Raw genomic sequence first — 14,504 nt, forward strand, 5'->3', positions numbered from 1 at the left:
ACAAGTTACCAGTAGGTTCAGTAGATTCTCAGAAAACAAATGAGACCCAGCATTCATGATATGCACGCTCTTAAGGCTGTGCAATTGGGCAATTAGTTGAATTAGTTGAAAGGGGTGTGTTCAAAAAAATAGCAGTGTGGCATTCAATCACTGAGGTCATCAATTTTGTGAAGAAACAGGTGTGAATCAGGTGGCCCCTATTTAAGGATGAAGCCAACACTTGTTGAACATGCATTTGAAAGCTGAGGAAAATGGGTCGTTCAAGACATTGTTCAGAAGAACAGCGTACTTTGATTAAAAAGTTGATTAGAGAGGGGAAAACCTATAAAGAGGTGCAAAAAATGATAGGCTGTTCAGCTAAAATGATCTCCAATGCCTTAAAATGGAGAGCAAAACCAGAGAGACGTGGAAGAAAACGGAAGACAACCATCAAAATGGATAGAAGAATAACCAGAATGGCAAAGGCTCAGCCAATGATCACCTCCAGGATGATCAAAGACAGTCTGGAGTTACCTGTAAGTACTGTGACAGTTAGAAGACGTCTGTGTGAAGCTAATCTATTTTCAAGAATCCCCTGCAAAGTCCCTCTGTTAAAAAAAAAGGCATGTGCAGAAGAGGTTACAATTTGCCAAAGAACACATCAACTGGCCTAAAGAGAAATGGAGGAACATTTTGTGGACTGATGAGAGTAAAATTGTTCTTTTTGGGTCCAAGGGCCACAGGCAGTTTGTGAGACGACCCCCCAAACTCTGAATTCAAGCCACAGTACACAGTGAAGACAGTGAAGCATGGAGGTGCAAGCATCATGATATGGGCATGTTTCTCCTACTATGGTGTTGGGCCTATTTATCGCATACCAGGGATCATGGATCAGTTTGCATATGTTAAAATACTTGAAGAGGTCATGTTGCCCTATGCTGAAGAGGACATGCCCTTGAAATGGTTGTTTCAACAAGACAATGACCCAAAACACACTAGTAAACGGGCAAAGTCTTGGTTCCAAACCAACAAAATTAATGTTATGGAGTGGCCAGCCCAATCTCCAGACCTTAATCCAATTGAGAACTTGTGGGGTGATATCAAAAATGCTGTTTCTGAAGCAAAACCAAGAAATGTGAATGAATTGTGGAATGTTGTTAAAGAATCATGGAGTGGAATAACAGCTGAGAGGTGCCACAAGTTGGTTGACTCCATGCCACACAGATGTCAAGCAGTTTTAAAAAACTGTGGTCATACAACTAAATATTAGTTTAGTGATTCACAGGATTGCTAAATCCCAGAAAAAAAAAAATGTTTGTACAAAATAGTTTTGAGTTTGTACAGTCAAAGGTAGACACTGCTATTTTTTTGAAAACACCCCTTTCAACTAATTGCCCAACTGCACAGCCTTAAGAGCGTGCATATCATGAATGCTGGGTCTTGTTTGTTTTCTGACAATCTACTGAACCTACTGGTAACTTGTTTGCCACGTAGCAATAAAAAATATACTAAAAACCTTGATTATTCTGGTTAGTCACATTGTACTGCTATTATTTTGAACAATACTGTATATATATATATATATATATAGATATAGATATATATATATATATATATATATATATATATATATATATATATATATATATATATATATATATATATATAGATAGATAGATAGATAGATTTCTTGACATGGAATATTTATATATTATTTTGAATTTACATTGCTTAATGCTCATTTGGACTTTTCTTTAATTTTGGACTTTTCTTTTCATTCATTTTGGACTTTACTCTCATCCATTGCACTAATTTTCACTGTTAATCAATGCAATTTCAAGAGTGAATCCCACATTATACGAATAATGTCAAAATACGGATGTCACTCCTAAAACTTTGCAGCATGTATGTAACTGTCGATCCTCTTACCAACATGAAAAAACATTTTAGTTAAATTGTTCATATCTACATATAGAAAGCAAAGGAAGAGTCCTCCTTTTATAATCACTCACTTTACTTTATCATAGTTTTTTCTAATGTCTGCAAATTTCTGCTGCTCTCTTGCAAACAATTTCCATACAATAATCAAGTCTCAAGTCACCTTTATTTGTATAGTGCTTTATACAATACTGGTTGTGAATACACAATGAATCTCTTATTTACATCTTGTCTACATTTAATTTATTATAATGAAAGGATTTGTGTGTGTGCTGAACAAACAAAAAGTATTATGATCGTGAGAGTGAGGTCAATGTGAGAGTGCACTCTTTCTTTCATTGAGGGTGCACCCCCATAGAACCGACCCTGTATTAGTTCCTGTATATTGTAAATAAAATAATAATCTCTTTTTTTTTTCAGGTCCGTGTAAATGTTGTGCAGAATAACCTGGCTCTGCTGATATACTTGATGAGGATGGTGAAGGCTTTAATGGACAATCCAACTCTATATTTAGAGAAATATGTGAGCTAATCACACAGTACATACTTATAATAACATACACTTTACTTACATCTCTTACGAATATGTTGCCTATTTTATTTGACCTTTTTGATTACTTAGTTGATTAGTCAAAATCATGTTCACTCTCACGCTGATTGATTTGTTTTACTGCCACGTTTAAAAGCTCTATATTTGCATGTGTTATGATAGGCTCCTCTTTACATATAAAACAAGCTGTTTTTGAGATTACAGTAAATTTATTTTTTTTGACTGGCAAAGGTCATTTTTGGTTCTTAAACTTCTAGGAAAATTATATTTATATTAATGTAACTACTTTCACTCTTGCAGCTCCATGAGTTGATCCCAGCGGTGGTGACGTGTATTGTCAGTAAGCAGCTGTGTCTGAGGCCTGACGTGGACAATCACTGGGCTCTGCGAGACTTTGCTGCCCGGCTGATGGCTCAGAGCTGCAAGACGTTCAGCACAACAACTAACAACATCCAGTCACGTATTACAAAGACATTTACTAAGGTAGTAGACATCATGCTCATTGTGTGTTTACAAACAAATAAGTCAAACAAATATACCTGATAAGCCAATGCACCACAAGTGGTCTAAAAAGCTTGAAGGGCCCATCATTATTTTATGTTTTTTGTTTTAATCATCAGGCATTGCTGGATGATAAGACTCAGTGGACAACTCGTTATGGCTGCATTGCTGGACTTGCTGAACTTGGGCATGACGTGAGTCTTCTTTATTTACTGTCAACTAAAAATTTGATAGAGAAAAAGGCAACGAGGAAGTCTTTTTTTTAAACAAAGGTCAAAGCTCCTTTTGTAATGTAGATTTTTGAGGGTGCACTCTTGTCATAAATTGATCTATTACTTTTCCTACATAATTTCTAACAAAAAATATTGGTATAATATATATTTGGGAGTCTTAGACCTTTCCAACGATATATAGTTTGTCAAGATTAGATTAAATTTGATTGTAATATAGTATAGTCAACGTAGGCGTCCTGTATACGGGACGGGGTGACATTTAACAGGTTAAAATGTTGATGATAAAATTAAGTTTGCTTACTCTGTGCAGTTTAATTGAGACATAAAGGCCAACTGATAACCTTAGTTTACCTTCTAGCTCAAGGCACTTAATAAATAATGAACAATTGTTTTATAAAAGCGTTTAAGGGGGCATAACACAGTTTCACCTAATCTCATGCTAATCTTGAGTATCTATAGAGTAGTACTGCATCCTTTATATCTTCAAAAAAGTCTTTAGTTTCATCATATTTATAAAAGAAAGATACAGCTTTACAATTCTCTCTGAAAAAAGCAGAGCTCCTGGTGGAGCACCTTGGGCTGACCTAAAGAGAGAGACAAGCACTTGAGTGCCTAATGCTGACAAAACAGACATTTGATGGCGTTTCATTTACCTTCAGCAGTTCGGAATCATGACCAGGATCTTTTTTAGCTGGGACAACTCATCTCATCTTGTGAACGAGTCAGTCTATTGTTCGTTATCTGGCTCTGCTCGGTGTTCATCTTCAGTTCTCTCTTCACAGCAGTTCAGTCAGTGTACTGTTTGAGTAAATTAATTACTCCAGGATATTGGTTTGTTTGAACTCAGAAGGAGTGTCAGCCACATTAAAAAAAAAAGTTAAAAAAAAAGTTAACAGCTTAAGTTGACTAAGTTGACTAACAACTTAAATGGATTAATGCGTATTGGAGACGCGGACCGTTTAAAACGATTCAGTTCGATTTGGTGAACTGGTTCAAAAAGATCCGGTTACATCGAATGATTCGTTCGCAAACCGGATATCACAAACTGCTTTGTTTTAAACTCTCTCACAACAGACACGGAAGAGAAGACAATGCTGAATAAAGTCGTAGTTTTTGCTATTTTTGGACCAAAATCTATTTTCGATGCTTAAAAAAATTCTAACTGACCCTATGATGTCACATGGACTACTTTGAAGATGTTTTTCTTACCTTTCTGGACATGGACAGTATATTGTGCACAACGTTTCAGTGCAGGGACTGAGAGCTCTTGGACTAAATCTAAAATATCTTAAACTGTGTTCCGAAGATAAACGGAGGTCTCACGGATTCGGAACGACATGAGGGTGAGTTATTAATCGACATAATTTAGATTTTTGGGTGAACTATCCCTTTAAGGGCACTTCAGTCATTGGGTATTGAGGGTGGAAGAGTTCACTGTTCATTTACTACCACCCACCTATAGCTCCTCTCAGCACCGAGACTCGAACCTGGGACCTTCGGCTTACAAGTCCAAATCTCCAACCATTAGGCCACAGCTGACTCCGAATCACGAGAATCCAACTCTTTAACAGTGTAAACAACTCTGAATGCATGAAACAGCATAACAATACACCATAGATTCTCTATGGGATTCAGGTATGGTGAGTTTCCTGGCCTGTCAAGCACACCAACACAATGGTAATTTAGCCAACTTTTGGTGCTTTTGGCAGTGTGGGCAGGTGCCAAATCCTGCTTTAAAATGAAATCAGCATCTTCAAGAAGCTGGTCAGCAGAAGGAAGCATGAAGTGCTCCAAAATTTATTGGTAAATGGGCGCAGTGACTTTGGTTTTCAAAAAACACAATGGACCAACACGAACAGATGACATTGCACCCCAAATTATCACAGACTGTGGAAACTTAACACTTGACTTCAAGCAACTTGGGCTATGAGCTTCTCCACCCTTCCTCCAGACTCTAGGACCTTTGGTTTCAAAATGAAATACAAAACTTGCTCTCATCTGAAAAGAGGATTTTGGACCACTGGGCAACAGTCCAGTTCTTCTCCTTAGCCCAGATAAGACGCCTCTGATGTTGTCTGTGGTTCAGGAGTGGCTTAACAAGAGGAATACAACAACTGTAGCCAAATTCCTTGACACGTCTGTGTGTGGTGGCTCTTGATGCCTTGACCACAGCCTCAGTCCATTCCTTGTGAAGTTCACTAAAATTTTTGAATCTTGAATATGCTTGGATACAACACTCTGTAAACAGCCAGCTGCTTTGGCAATGAATGTTTGTGGTTTAAACTGCTTGTGAAAGGTGTCAATGATTGTCTTCTGGACAACTTTCATATCAGCAGTCTTCCCCATGATTGTGTAGCCTAGTGAACCAAACTGGGAGAACATTTTGGACGCTCAGGAAAACTTTGCAGGTGTTTTGAGTTGATTACCTAATTGGCATGTCGACATATTCAAATTTGTTGAGATTTGGTGGTGAATTGGTGGGTTGTTGTTAAATGTGAGCAAAAATCATCACTTTTCCAATACATTCTTGTTTATTGAGATGCACCTGGATACTGTACAGCAGTCTTGTGTACCATATTGTTTTTTTCAAAAGCTGTTTTGTATTATTCCAGTGTGCTGATCATGCACTGACAGTAAACCTTAAATCATTTTAATTTCCATGCAGGTGATAAAGACATTGATCATCCCTCGGCTAACCGTAGAAGGTGCTCGTATTAAAGCTGTGATGGACGGGCCAGTGGTGTCCAACATTGATAAGATCGGAGCTGATCATGTCCAGAGTCTGTTACTTGTAAGTACCTCACAACAACACAAGTCAGTAATTCAAAAGAGCAGTAATTTTAGTTCTGGTGCTGTCATATTTGTTAGGGGCCAAACCTCAAAGGGGCTCCCTATTGCATCTCTTAGTTTACATTATTATTATTTTTAGGGGCCAAGCCCCTGCTCTGTTGAAGCAGGGTTGAAACTTATCTCTGCAGGGCTCAGACCCTCCAGGAATTGAGTTTGACTCCCCTGGCTTACATTAATACTCCACCCATTACAGTAGCTGACATTTGGAAAAGTACGGTATTGTTTTTTTTTTTGTTGTTGTTGTTTTTTGCTCCTCCTTCAAATTTTCTTCACGTGATCTTTGGACTAATTCACACAGAAATGATTGAACAGTTTTTTTTTTATTCATCTTGGTTCAAAGTCAAGTCAAGTCACCTTTATTTATATAGCGCTTTAAACAAAATACATTGCATCAAAACTGAACAACATTCATTAGGAAAACTGTGTCAATAATGCAAAATGATAGTTAAAGGCAGTTCATCATTGAATTCAGTGATGTCATCTCTGTTCAGTTAAATAGTGTCTGTGCATTTATTTGAACTTCAACGACTATTTATGATTCTCAACCCTTTTGCTTTTTGCCTCCAAGAAACTCATTTGTCACCAGACAGTCCTTTGTCTTTGAAAAAGTTTGTTAGCTTTAATGCATATGGTCCAAACATACATCGACCTTCTGGTGGCTCAACTATATTAGTTCAATTTTAAATCAAGACATGATCAAGTTGTCTTTACTAGGTGTAGACTGGGGCATTCAAGACTTACCCATGGGTTTTAATTAATAGGCGAAGTTCCTCCTTTATGTCTTTCATGTAAAGTTCCTTTGACTATCAAGCATATTTTGTTGAATTGTAATTTTTATGATGCTGCTAGAAAACGCTTTTATTCAGAAACATGCTTGCGTGGAATATTTGAAAATATACCACCTAAATGTATTTTAGATTTTCTATCTTATGTTAAGTTGAAATGTTTTATATAATGTAAATCTTGTGGATGATACTGAACCTTTTTGCCGTGTAAATAGCCATGATGCTTACATGGCGTAAAAAACATAATAAACAAACAAACAAACTGTGCATTTATTTGCAATCAAGTCAACGATATCAAAGGTTATGATGTCGCAAACTTAGAATAGAATATAATAGAATAAAATGAGCTTTTATTGCCAGGCATGTTTACCAGGAATTCGTTTTTGTGACAGAAGCTTCAACAGTGTAACAGAATGACTGTAACTGAAAAAAAATAATAGAACAAGTAAATAAGGAATATAAATAAACAAATTGACAATTGTATGTACAGATATATAACAATAGACACTTGTATGTACAGGTATATTATGTGCAAATTGAAATGTAGACTGTTACTTGGGCGTGTGTGCGTGTTAGATAAATAAGTGTATAAGTGTATAAATAGTGTGTGTTCCATGTTTATTGGTAAATGTTCATGAGATGGATTGCCTGAGGGAAGAGACTGTTCCTGTGTCTGGTCATTCTGGTGCTCAGAGCTCTGTAGCGTTGACCAGAGAGCAACAGTTCAAAGAGAGAGTGTGGTGGATGTGAGGGGTCCAGAGTGATTTTGCCAGCCCTTTTGCTCACTGTGGATGAGTACAGTTCTTGGAGAGTGGGGAAGGTTGCACCAATGATTAACTCAGTAGTGCGGACTACCCTCTGTAGTCTTCTGAGGTCAGATTTGGTAGCTGAGCTGAACCAGACAGTTATTAAAGTGCAGAGGATGGATTCAGTGATGGCAGAGTAGAACTGTTTCAGCAGCTCCTGTGGTAGGTTGAACTTCCACAGCTGGCGAAGGAAGAACAACCTCTGCTGGGCCTTTTTCACGATGTTGACCTGAAATTAGTTCAGAGGCTGTATCTCGGCCAAACTTTGATTAGTTGAAACAAAACTTGGTATGATTCATCAACACCATGACATGAGAGTGCATGCCAAAGTTGGGAACAGTGCCACCTATGGGTCATGAGATACCAAAAATGCACGTTTGCTTATAACGTTTGAACAGTTAGTCAGAAAATCATGATCTTGTGATGTCTACGGATTCCTTGGGTCATGCCAAATCTGTCGATGTTGATTTGTTGATTTGAACACGTCACCTATCATTCCAAAGATATAATTTTTTTTGCGAAAACGCTTATAACTTTTGAAAACATTGTCCAAAATTCATTATTATGCTGGTTCTGACGATATTTCATTTGTAATTTGTGCCAGTTTGCCATATTGAAGTAAAAAAAAAAAAAAATGTTGCTGCTCCTACTAATTTTGTCCAATTTTGTCCAAAATCTGATCAGATGATATTTGGACCGAACCGCACAGAAGTGACTGAACATATTTTTGATATTTGCTTCCATTCATGAGAAATAACTCTCTGAAGTTGAACATACCTATGTTTGTTGTCTTAAGTTGTTAAATGCTAATAAATTACAGGCTAACCAATTACCATACTGTTTAATGTGACTGTTCAGTTATCAAGTTAACCATAAGCTGCATTACCATTAATTTATATTTGCATGTTACACTGGTTAAAATGCTAAAAAAACTTTTCATTCTCACACCTAAAGATAAGATTATTTACAAATTCAATGTGTTGCAAGTGTTTAACCATTGGAACTTTGTGACGTGTAAAAGTACCCAATTATGGTCTTTGCCCCGATATTTGCTAGGGCTGTGCAAAAAATCGAATGCGATTTTCATGCAAATCTCATCAGTAAAGATGCTCCTGTAATTGTGCGTTCAGATCAGGGTTGCCAGGTTTTCACAAAAAATCCGGCCCAGTTGCTTCTCAAAAATAGTCCAATCGCGCTTAGTCCAAAACCCGAAAAAATTGCTTCCCGGGGTTAAAATATAAGTTTTTTTTAGCAGGGTTGCCTTGGTAAATTTTGCATTTTAGGGGCTAAATATCACGTTATTTGTATTGGGGTCACTTCAACCCACGGACATGAAAAACAACCACAGACTTGGCAACACTGGTTGGCATTTACTACACCGAGCCGTAATTCACTGACAATCTACACAAAATAGATGTTAAAATCGCACGCGATTCTTTGTCGATTTTGAAAACGATTTTGTGTTAGTTGTCGGTAGCCTACGGCTCTGTGTAGTAACTGCCACTCCACCTGAACCAGTGTTGCCAAGTCTGCGATTGTTTTCATGTCCGCGGTTTGAAGCAACCCCAATACCAATAACGTGATATTTAGCCCCTAAAATGCGAATTTTACCAAGGCAACCCTTCCAAAAAATTTATATTTTAACCCCGGGAAGCTCGGGGAACCTCCCGGAAAACGCGATTGGGCTAGTTTTGGACTAGTTTTAAGAAGCAACTGGGCAGGATTGGTTGTGAAACCTGTCAACCCTGATCTGAATGAAAGTGCTGGAGATATACTTATAATTACAGGTGCATCTTTACTGATGAGATGCGCGTGAAAATCGCATTCGATTTTTTGCACAGCCCTAATATTTGCTACATGCAGCTATATTTCATGTTGTTGGTATTTATGCAAATAAATGTCCATTTTAATTAAAGTATTCAAGTGGAAATTGTTAATTGTCTTGGAAAGGATTTGTTGTGTTGCCATTCTCATACAGTATTCAGTACCAAGATGCATCAAGTAGCATGAGCAGTTTTTGAGGCGCAACACTACTACTATCTGACCAAGTTTCAGCTCTCTAGGCCTTACAGTTTGGGCTGCACAATCAGTTTTACTGGAGAGAAAAAAAAAATCTTACAATTACGTGCTTGAACCCCTAAAAAGAAAAATTCACAAATAACTTGGAGATTTTTCCATATACAGATTTTTCCCAGACCTTCTTTTCTCTCCATAAATTAAGGATGTGCTGTATAGCTGAAAAACACAATCCCTATTTAGCAGTCAGATGTCCATATGCACAGATGCCTAAACAAGGCCAAATCTGCAGATTAATTAATATATATATATATTTTTTTTTTTGTAGAAGCATTTTTTCAATTTGAACTAGCACCAACTACATCACATTATGTACGAGAAGCTGCAAAAGACACAGGTGCGAGTGGAATGCAAAAAAACATGGTGACAATAATTATGTAAATATCTTGGGCGATATATTGCTTCACCAAAAATTATTTAGGTCATGAACATATATTGTGCGATAAACCAAAATGTTGATTATTTTGACAATTACAGATTTATAATTGTATCTCTAATAGTATCCATCTTGGAATTTTAAGAAGTTCATAAAGTCTTACTGCTGTGCTGTTGGGTAATGTCTGCATCTGCTGATTAGGGATGTAACAGTTCACTCAACTCACGATTCGATTCACGATTTTGATTTCACATTTCGATTTGATTCACAATTTTTATGAACAAAATTATATTTAAGGCAAATTATGAATTAAATACATCCTTTTTTATTGCTTGGACAAAATGCTGTATATTTCTTTGTGAAATTTAAATACAAGTATAATAATATACTAATAGAGCACTTGCATATTATTGGTTTTGATTCCTTCTTTTGTGCTCATTTGTAAGTCGCTTAAGATAAAATGTAAATAACAAAACTAAACCAAAAATTTAAAACAAGCTCCAAATAAATAACTAACACAAACATAATAAATATCTTTATATAAACAAAATAAGGCTTTGTCTGTGCTCTTTACATTTAAAATTAATGGCAACCACTGCATTTTAATCATGACCCAAACAAAGATGCTGCATACATGCAACATGAGCAGTTTTTAATTTAAATTAGACATTATAATTTAGAAATTTTGAAGCAAAAACAGAATGGTTTAACTTCGGTTTTGTAGAACTATACATAAATTATATCTGCATGAAATGCAGATTCACTCTCTGCCAGCAGGTGATGCTTTAAAGGGTTAGTTCACCCAAAAATCAAAATTATGTCATTAATAACTCACCCTCATGTCATTCCAAACCCGTGAGACCTCCGTTCATCTTCGGAACACAGTTTAAAATATTTTAGATTTAGTCCGAGAGCTCTCAGTCCCTCCATTGAAACTGTATGCATGGTATTACTGTCCATGTCCAGAAAAGTAAGAAAAACATCATCGAAGTAGTTCATGTGACATCAGAGGGGTCAGTTAGATTTTTTTGAAGCATCAAAAATACATTTTGGTCCAAAAATAGCAAAAACTACGACTTTATTCAGCATTGTCTTCTCTTCCGTGTCTGTTGTGAGATTTCAAAACACTGCAGTTTAGTGATATCTGGTCCGCGAACTAATCATTCGATGTAACCGGATCATCTTGAACCAGTTCACCAAATCGAACTGAATCGTTTGAAATGGTTCGCTTCTCCAATAAGCATTAATCCACATATGACTTAAGCTGTTAACTTTTTTAATGTGGCTGACACTCCTTCTGAGTTAAATCAATATCCTGGAGTATTTCATTCACTCAAACAGTACACTGACTGAACTGCTGTGAAGAGAGAACTGAAGATGCACACTGAGCCGAGCCAGATAATGAACGAAAGATTGACTCTTTCTTGAGTCAAGAACCGGTTGCATCGGTTTTCTGATCACCAGTAGTTCTTTCGGAAAGTTCAATTCAATAAACTGGTTGAAGAAAACGGTTCACCGGTTCTTTTGCACTTGACGTAATGACTTCATTTGCGATGATTGCCCTTGATTCAAGCCTTCGGTTTACTCGCGCTCATAACATTAGCCCAGAATGAGTTCAGAATCAATCACCAAAAAAAAACAGTTCTGTTCAAACGCTCTGTGTGTCATTCTGCTTCACGCTGAATCACACAACACATGCACAGTATCATCAGCTCCTCGGTCCCCGAAACGGACGCGTCTGACAGAAAAGGTTCTTTACTCGAGAACGAGCCAATCTTGTGTTTGTTATCTGGCTCGGCTCGGTGTTCACATTAACCCTCTGGAGTCTAAGGGTATTTTTGGGGCCTGGAGAAGTTTTGTCCTGACATTTGTGCTTTGTTTCAGTTTCTTACATATCTAAATAGCTAAAGTCTAGTCTCACTGTAATTTGCACAAACTGGGCTATAATAATATGTGAGCAGCATGTATGTACATTGTTGTGTTTTTGCGGGGAAAAAAAGAAATGCGTGGCTAGTGAAAAACTAAAAATGTTAAATCACTTGAATAAGGCAATAAAACACATACAGAACATTGGTTCCCGGGACTTTTGAGAACTGGAGCCTTGTAGCCTGGAATTTTTCTTTCTAAATCATCTTGTTTACTCACTCACAGAAAACAATATAATTTACATTTTCGAAGACACTTTTTGCTGGTAAAGGTCATATGCGAGTAGGCGTCAACTATCATGAATATCATTGTGATTTACACCTGAGAAGACAAAGGCCTGCATAATGAGCTGCATAATGAGCCTTTCAGTCAGCTGTGTGTCACTGAGAGGAAAGAGTTACAAGAAAGAATTTGAGGACAAAATAAATTTATATAATTTTGTTTGTAGTTTATTTAGAATATATTTCATTATCCCAAACATAACTTAATATCCACTTGGGAGTGCAGTTAAACAGTGTATTAGGAACAATCAAAGCTGACTTTCAAACTGAATTGTTTGCATCATTACTCCAGTCACACAATCCTTCAGAAATCCTTTTAACAATCTTATTTTCTAAAAAAAAAAAAAAACTTTATTGCTATTATTATTATTATTATTATTATTATTATTATTATTATTAGGGGTGCTCCGATCACGATCGTCCGATCGTTAATGCGCATCTCGTCAGCCGTGATTTCACATAGAGCAGCTGTTACTACACAGAGCCGTTGTTAACTGAGAAGATGTGCCAAAAAACGCTGAAAATGAAGTGGATTTGCGCATCTTCTCTATTAACAACGGCTCTGTGTAGTAACAGCTGCTCTATTTGAAATCACGCACCTGATGGAATTAACGGCTGGTTAGAGAACCGGCTTTACTGACGAGATGCGCATAACGATTGGCCGATCGTGATCGGAGCACCCCTAATTATTATTATTATTGTTAATGTTGAAAAGAGCAGAAAATATTTTTTTCAGGTTTTTTTTAGGGGGGATAAATTGAAAGAACAGCATTGTGTTACATTTGTTACAGTTACGTTTATTTGTTACATTTATATCATTTACATTAAGCTTTTGAATGGTATAATATTGTATATTGTTATTGATACTTCATAATATTTCACTTGATTATACATTTAGTCAGGAATTATATTTAAGAAAAAGTCTTACACGTTATGTGAAAACTAGTACAAGTATATAAATAAATAAAAAGAGACTTACTTATCTCAAATCCTCAACCACATCAAATCTTTTCGGGGGGTAAAATATGTTTTATCCCTATCATTGCAAAGCAAACAGTAAAATAAAAAAAAACTTGAAGAACAGTCTCGCTGCATTGTCGTGAAAAACATTGCATTGTTTTCATATGGATTACTTTATAATAAAATATTTGTTTTTAGCAGCACTTGTTTAGTTTAAAAGTAGATATGTCAGGCTTTCTATAGATATATCTCTCATGTCTCTTCATTGAGTATTCACTGAGTTACAGTTCATTTTAATGACGCGTTTGTAAATGAAGATCAGCGCAGACAAAGTCTGCTGACAACACACCTTTGTTATCTTTATTTTATAAGTGCACAAAGTTTTGTTGTTATTATGTCTGAATACAAAAAAAGTAGACCCTTTACAGATTTGATTGATGTATTTCTCTTATCTATACGATCAAAACTGAAAGTTTAATTTAAGTTCTTTTCTGGGTTATCAGGAGAAAATGCCTCATAACGCATTAATCGACTTCAGAGGGTTAAATAAATTAACAGCTTAAGTCATTTGTGGATTAATGCTTTTTGTAGACGCGAACTGTTTCAAACGATTCAGTTCGATTTGGTGAACTGGTTAAAGAATATCCGGTTACATTGAATGATTAGTTCGCGAACCGGATATCACTAAACTGCAGTGTTTTGAAATCTCATTACAGACCCGGAAAAGAAGACAATGCCGAATAAAGTTGTAGTTTTTGTTATTTTTGGAACAAAATGTATTTTCGATGCTTAAAAAAATTCTAACTGACCATCTGATGTCACGTGGACTACTTTGATGATGTTTTTATTACCTTTCTGGACATGGACAGTATACCATGCACACAGTTTCAATTGAGGGACTGAGAGCTCTTGGACTAAATCTAAAATATCTTAAACTGTGTTCCGAAGATGAATGGAGGCCTCACGGGTTTGGAAGGAAATGAGGGTGAGTTATTAATGACATAATTTAGATTTTTGGGTGAACTAACCCTTTAGACATTTCTCTGGTTTCTGCTGTAAATGGAGCAGCACTGCATTATGAACTTTAATAAGCATTATACAGAGGCAAGAAGAAAAAATACCATCTAAACTTTTCTAAAGACAGTAAGTTCCCCTCAGACATGAATTTATATAAACTAACTCTAAATTAAGTGCAATTTGTTTAGGATCTCAACCGATTTGAACCGTCACATATTTTAAATAGA

At 36.4% G+C, this 14,504-nt stretch overlaps 1 protein-coding gene across 1 annotated transcript in view; it reads left to right on the forward strand.

Annotated features, from left to right (window-relative positions):
* taf6 (TAF6 RNA polymerase II, TATA box binding protein (TBP)-associated factor) overlaps positions 1-14,504 on the forward strand; it is a 76,441-nt gene that overhangs the window by 53,131 nt on the left and 8,806 nt on the right. The window contains exons 9-12 of the mRNA XM_052591396.1: positions 2,338-2,439; positions 2,767-2,949; positions 3,087-3,161; positions 5,866-5,991. Of these exons, the coding sequence (XP_052447356.1) occupies positions 2,338-2,439; positions 2,767-2,949; positions 3,087-3,161; positions 5,866-5,991 (486 nt within the window). The remainder of the gene's footprint in view (positions 1-2,337; positions 2,440-2,766; positions 2,950-3,086; positions 3,162-5,865; positions 5,992-14,504) is intronic.

This window comes from Carassius gibelio, chromosome A5 (genome assembly GCF_023724105.1).
Source record: "Carassius gibelio isolate Cgi1373 ecotype wild population from Czech Republic chromosome A5, carGib1.2-hapl.c, whole genome shotgun sequence".
NCBI lineage: Eukaryota > Metazoa > Chordata > Actinopteri > Cypriniformes > Cyprinidae > Carassius > Carassius gibelio.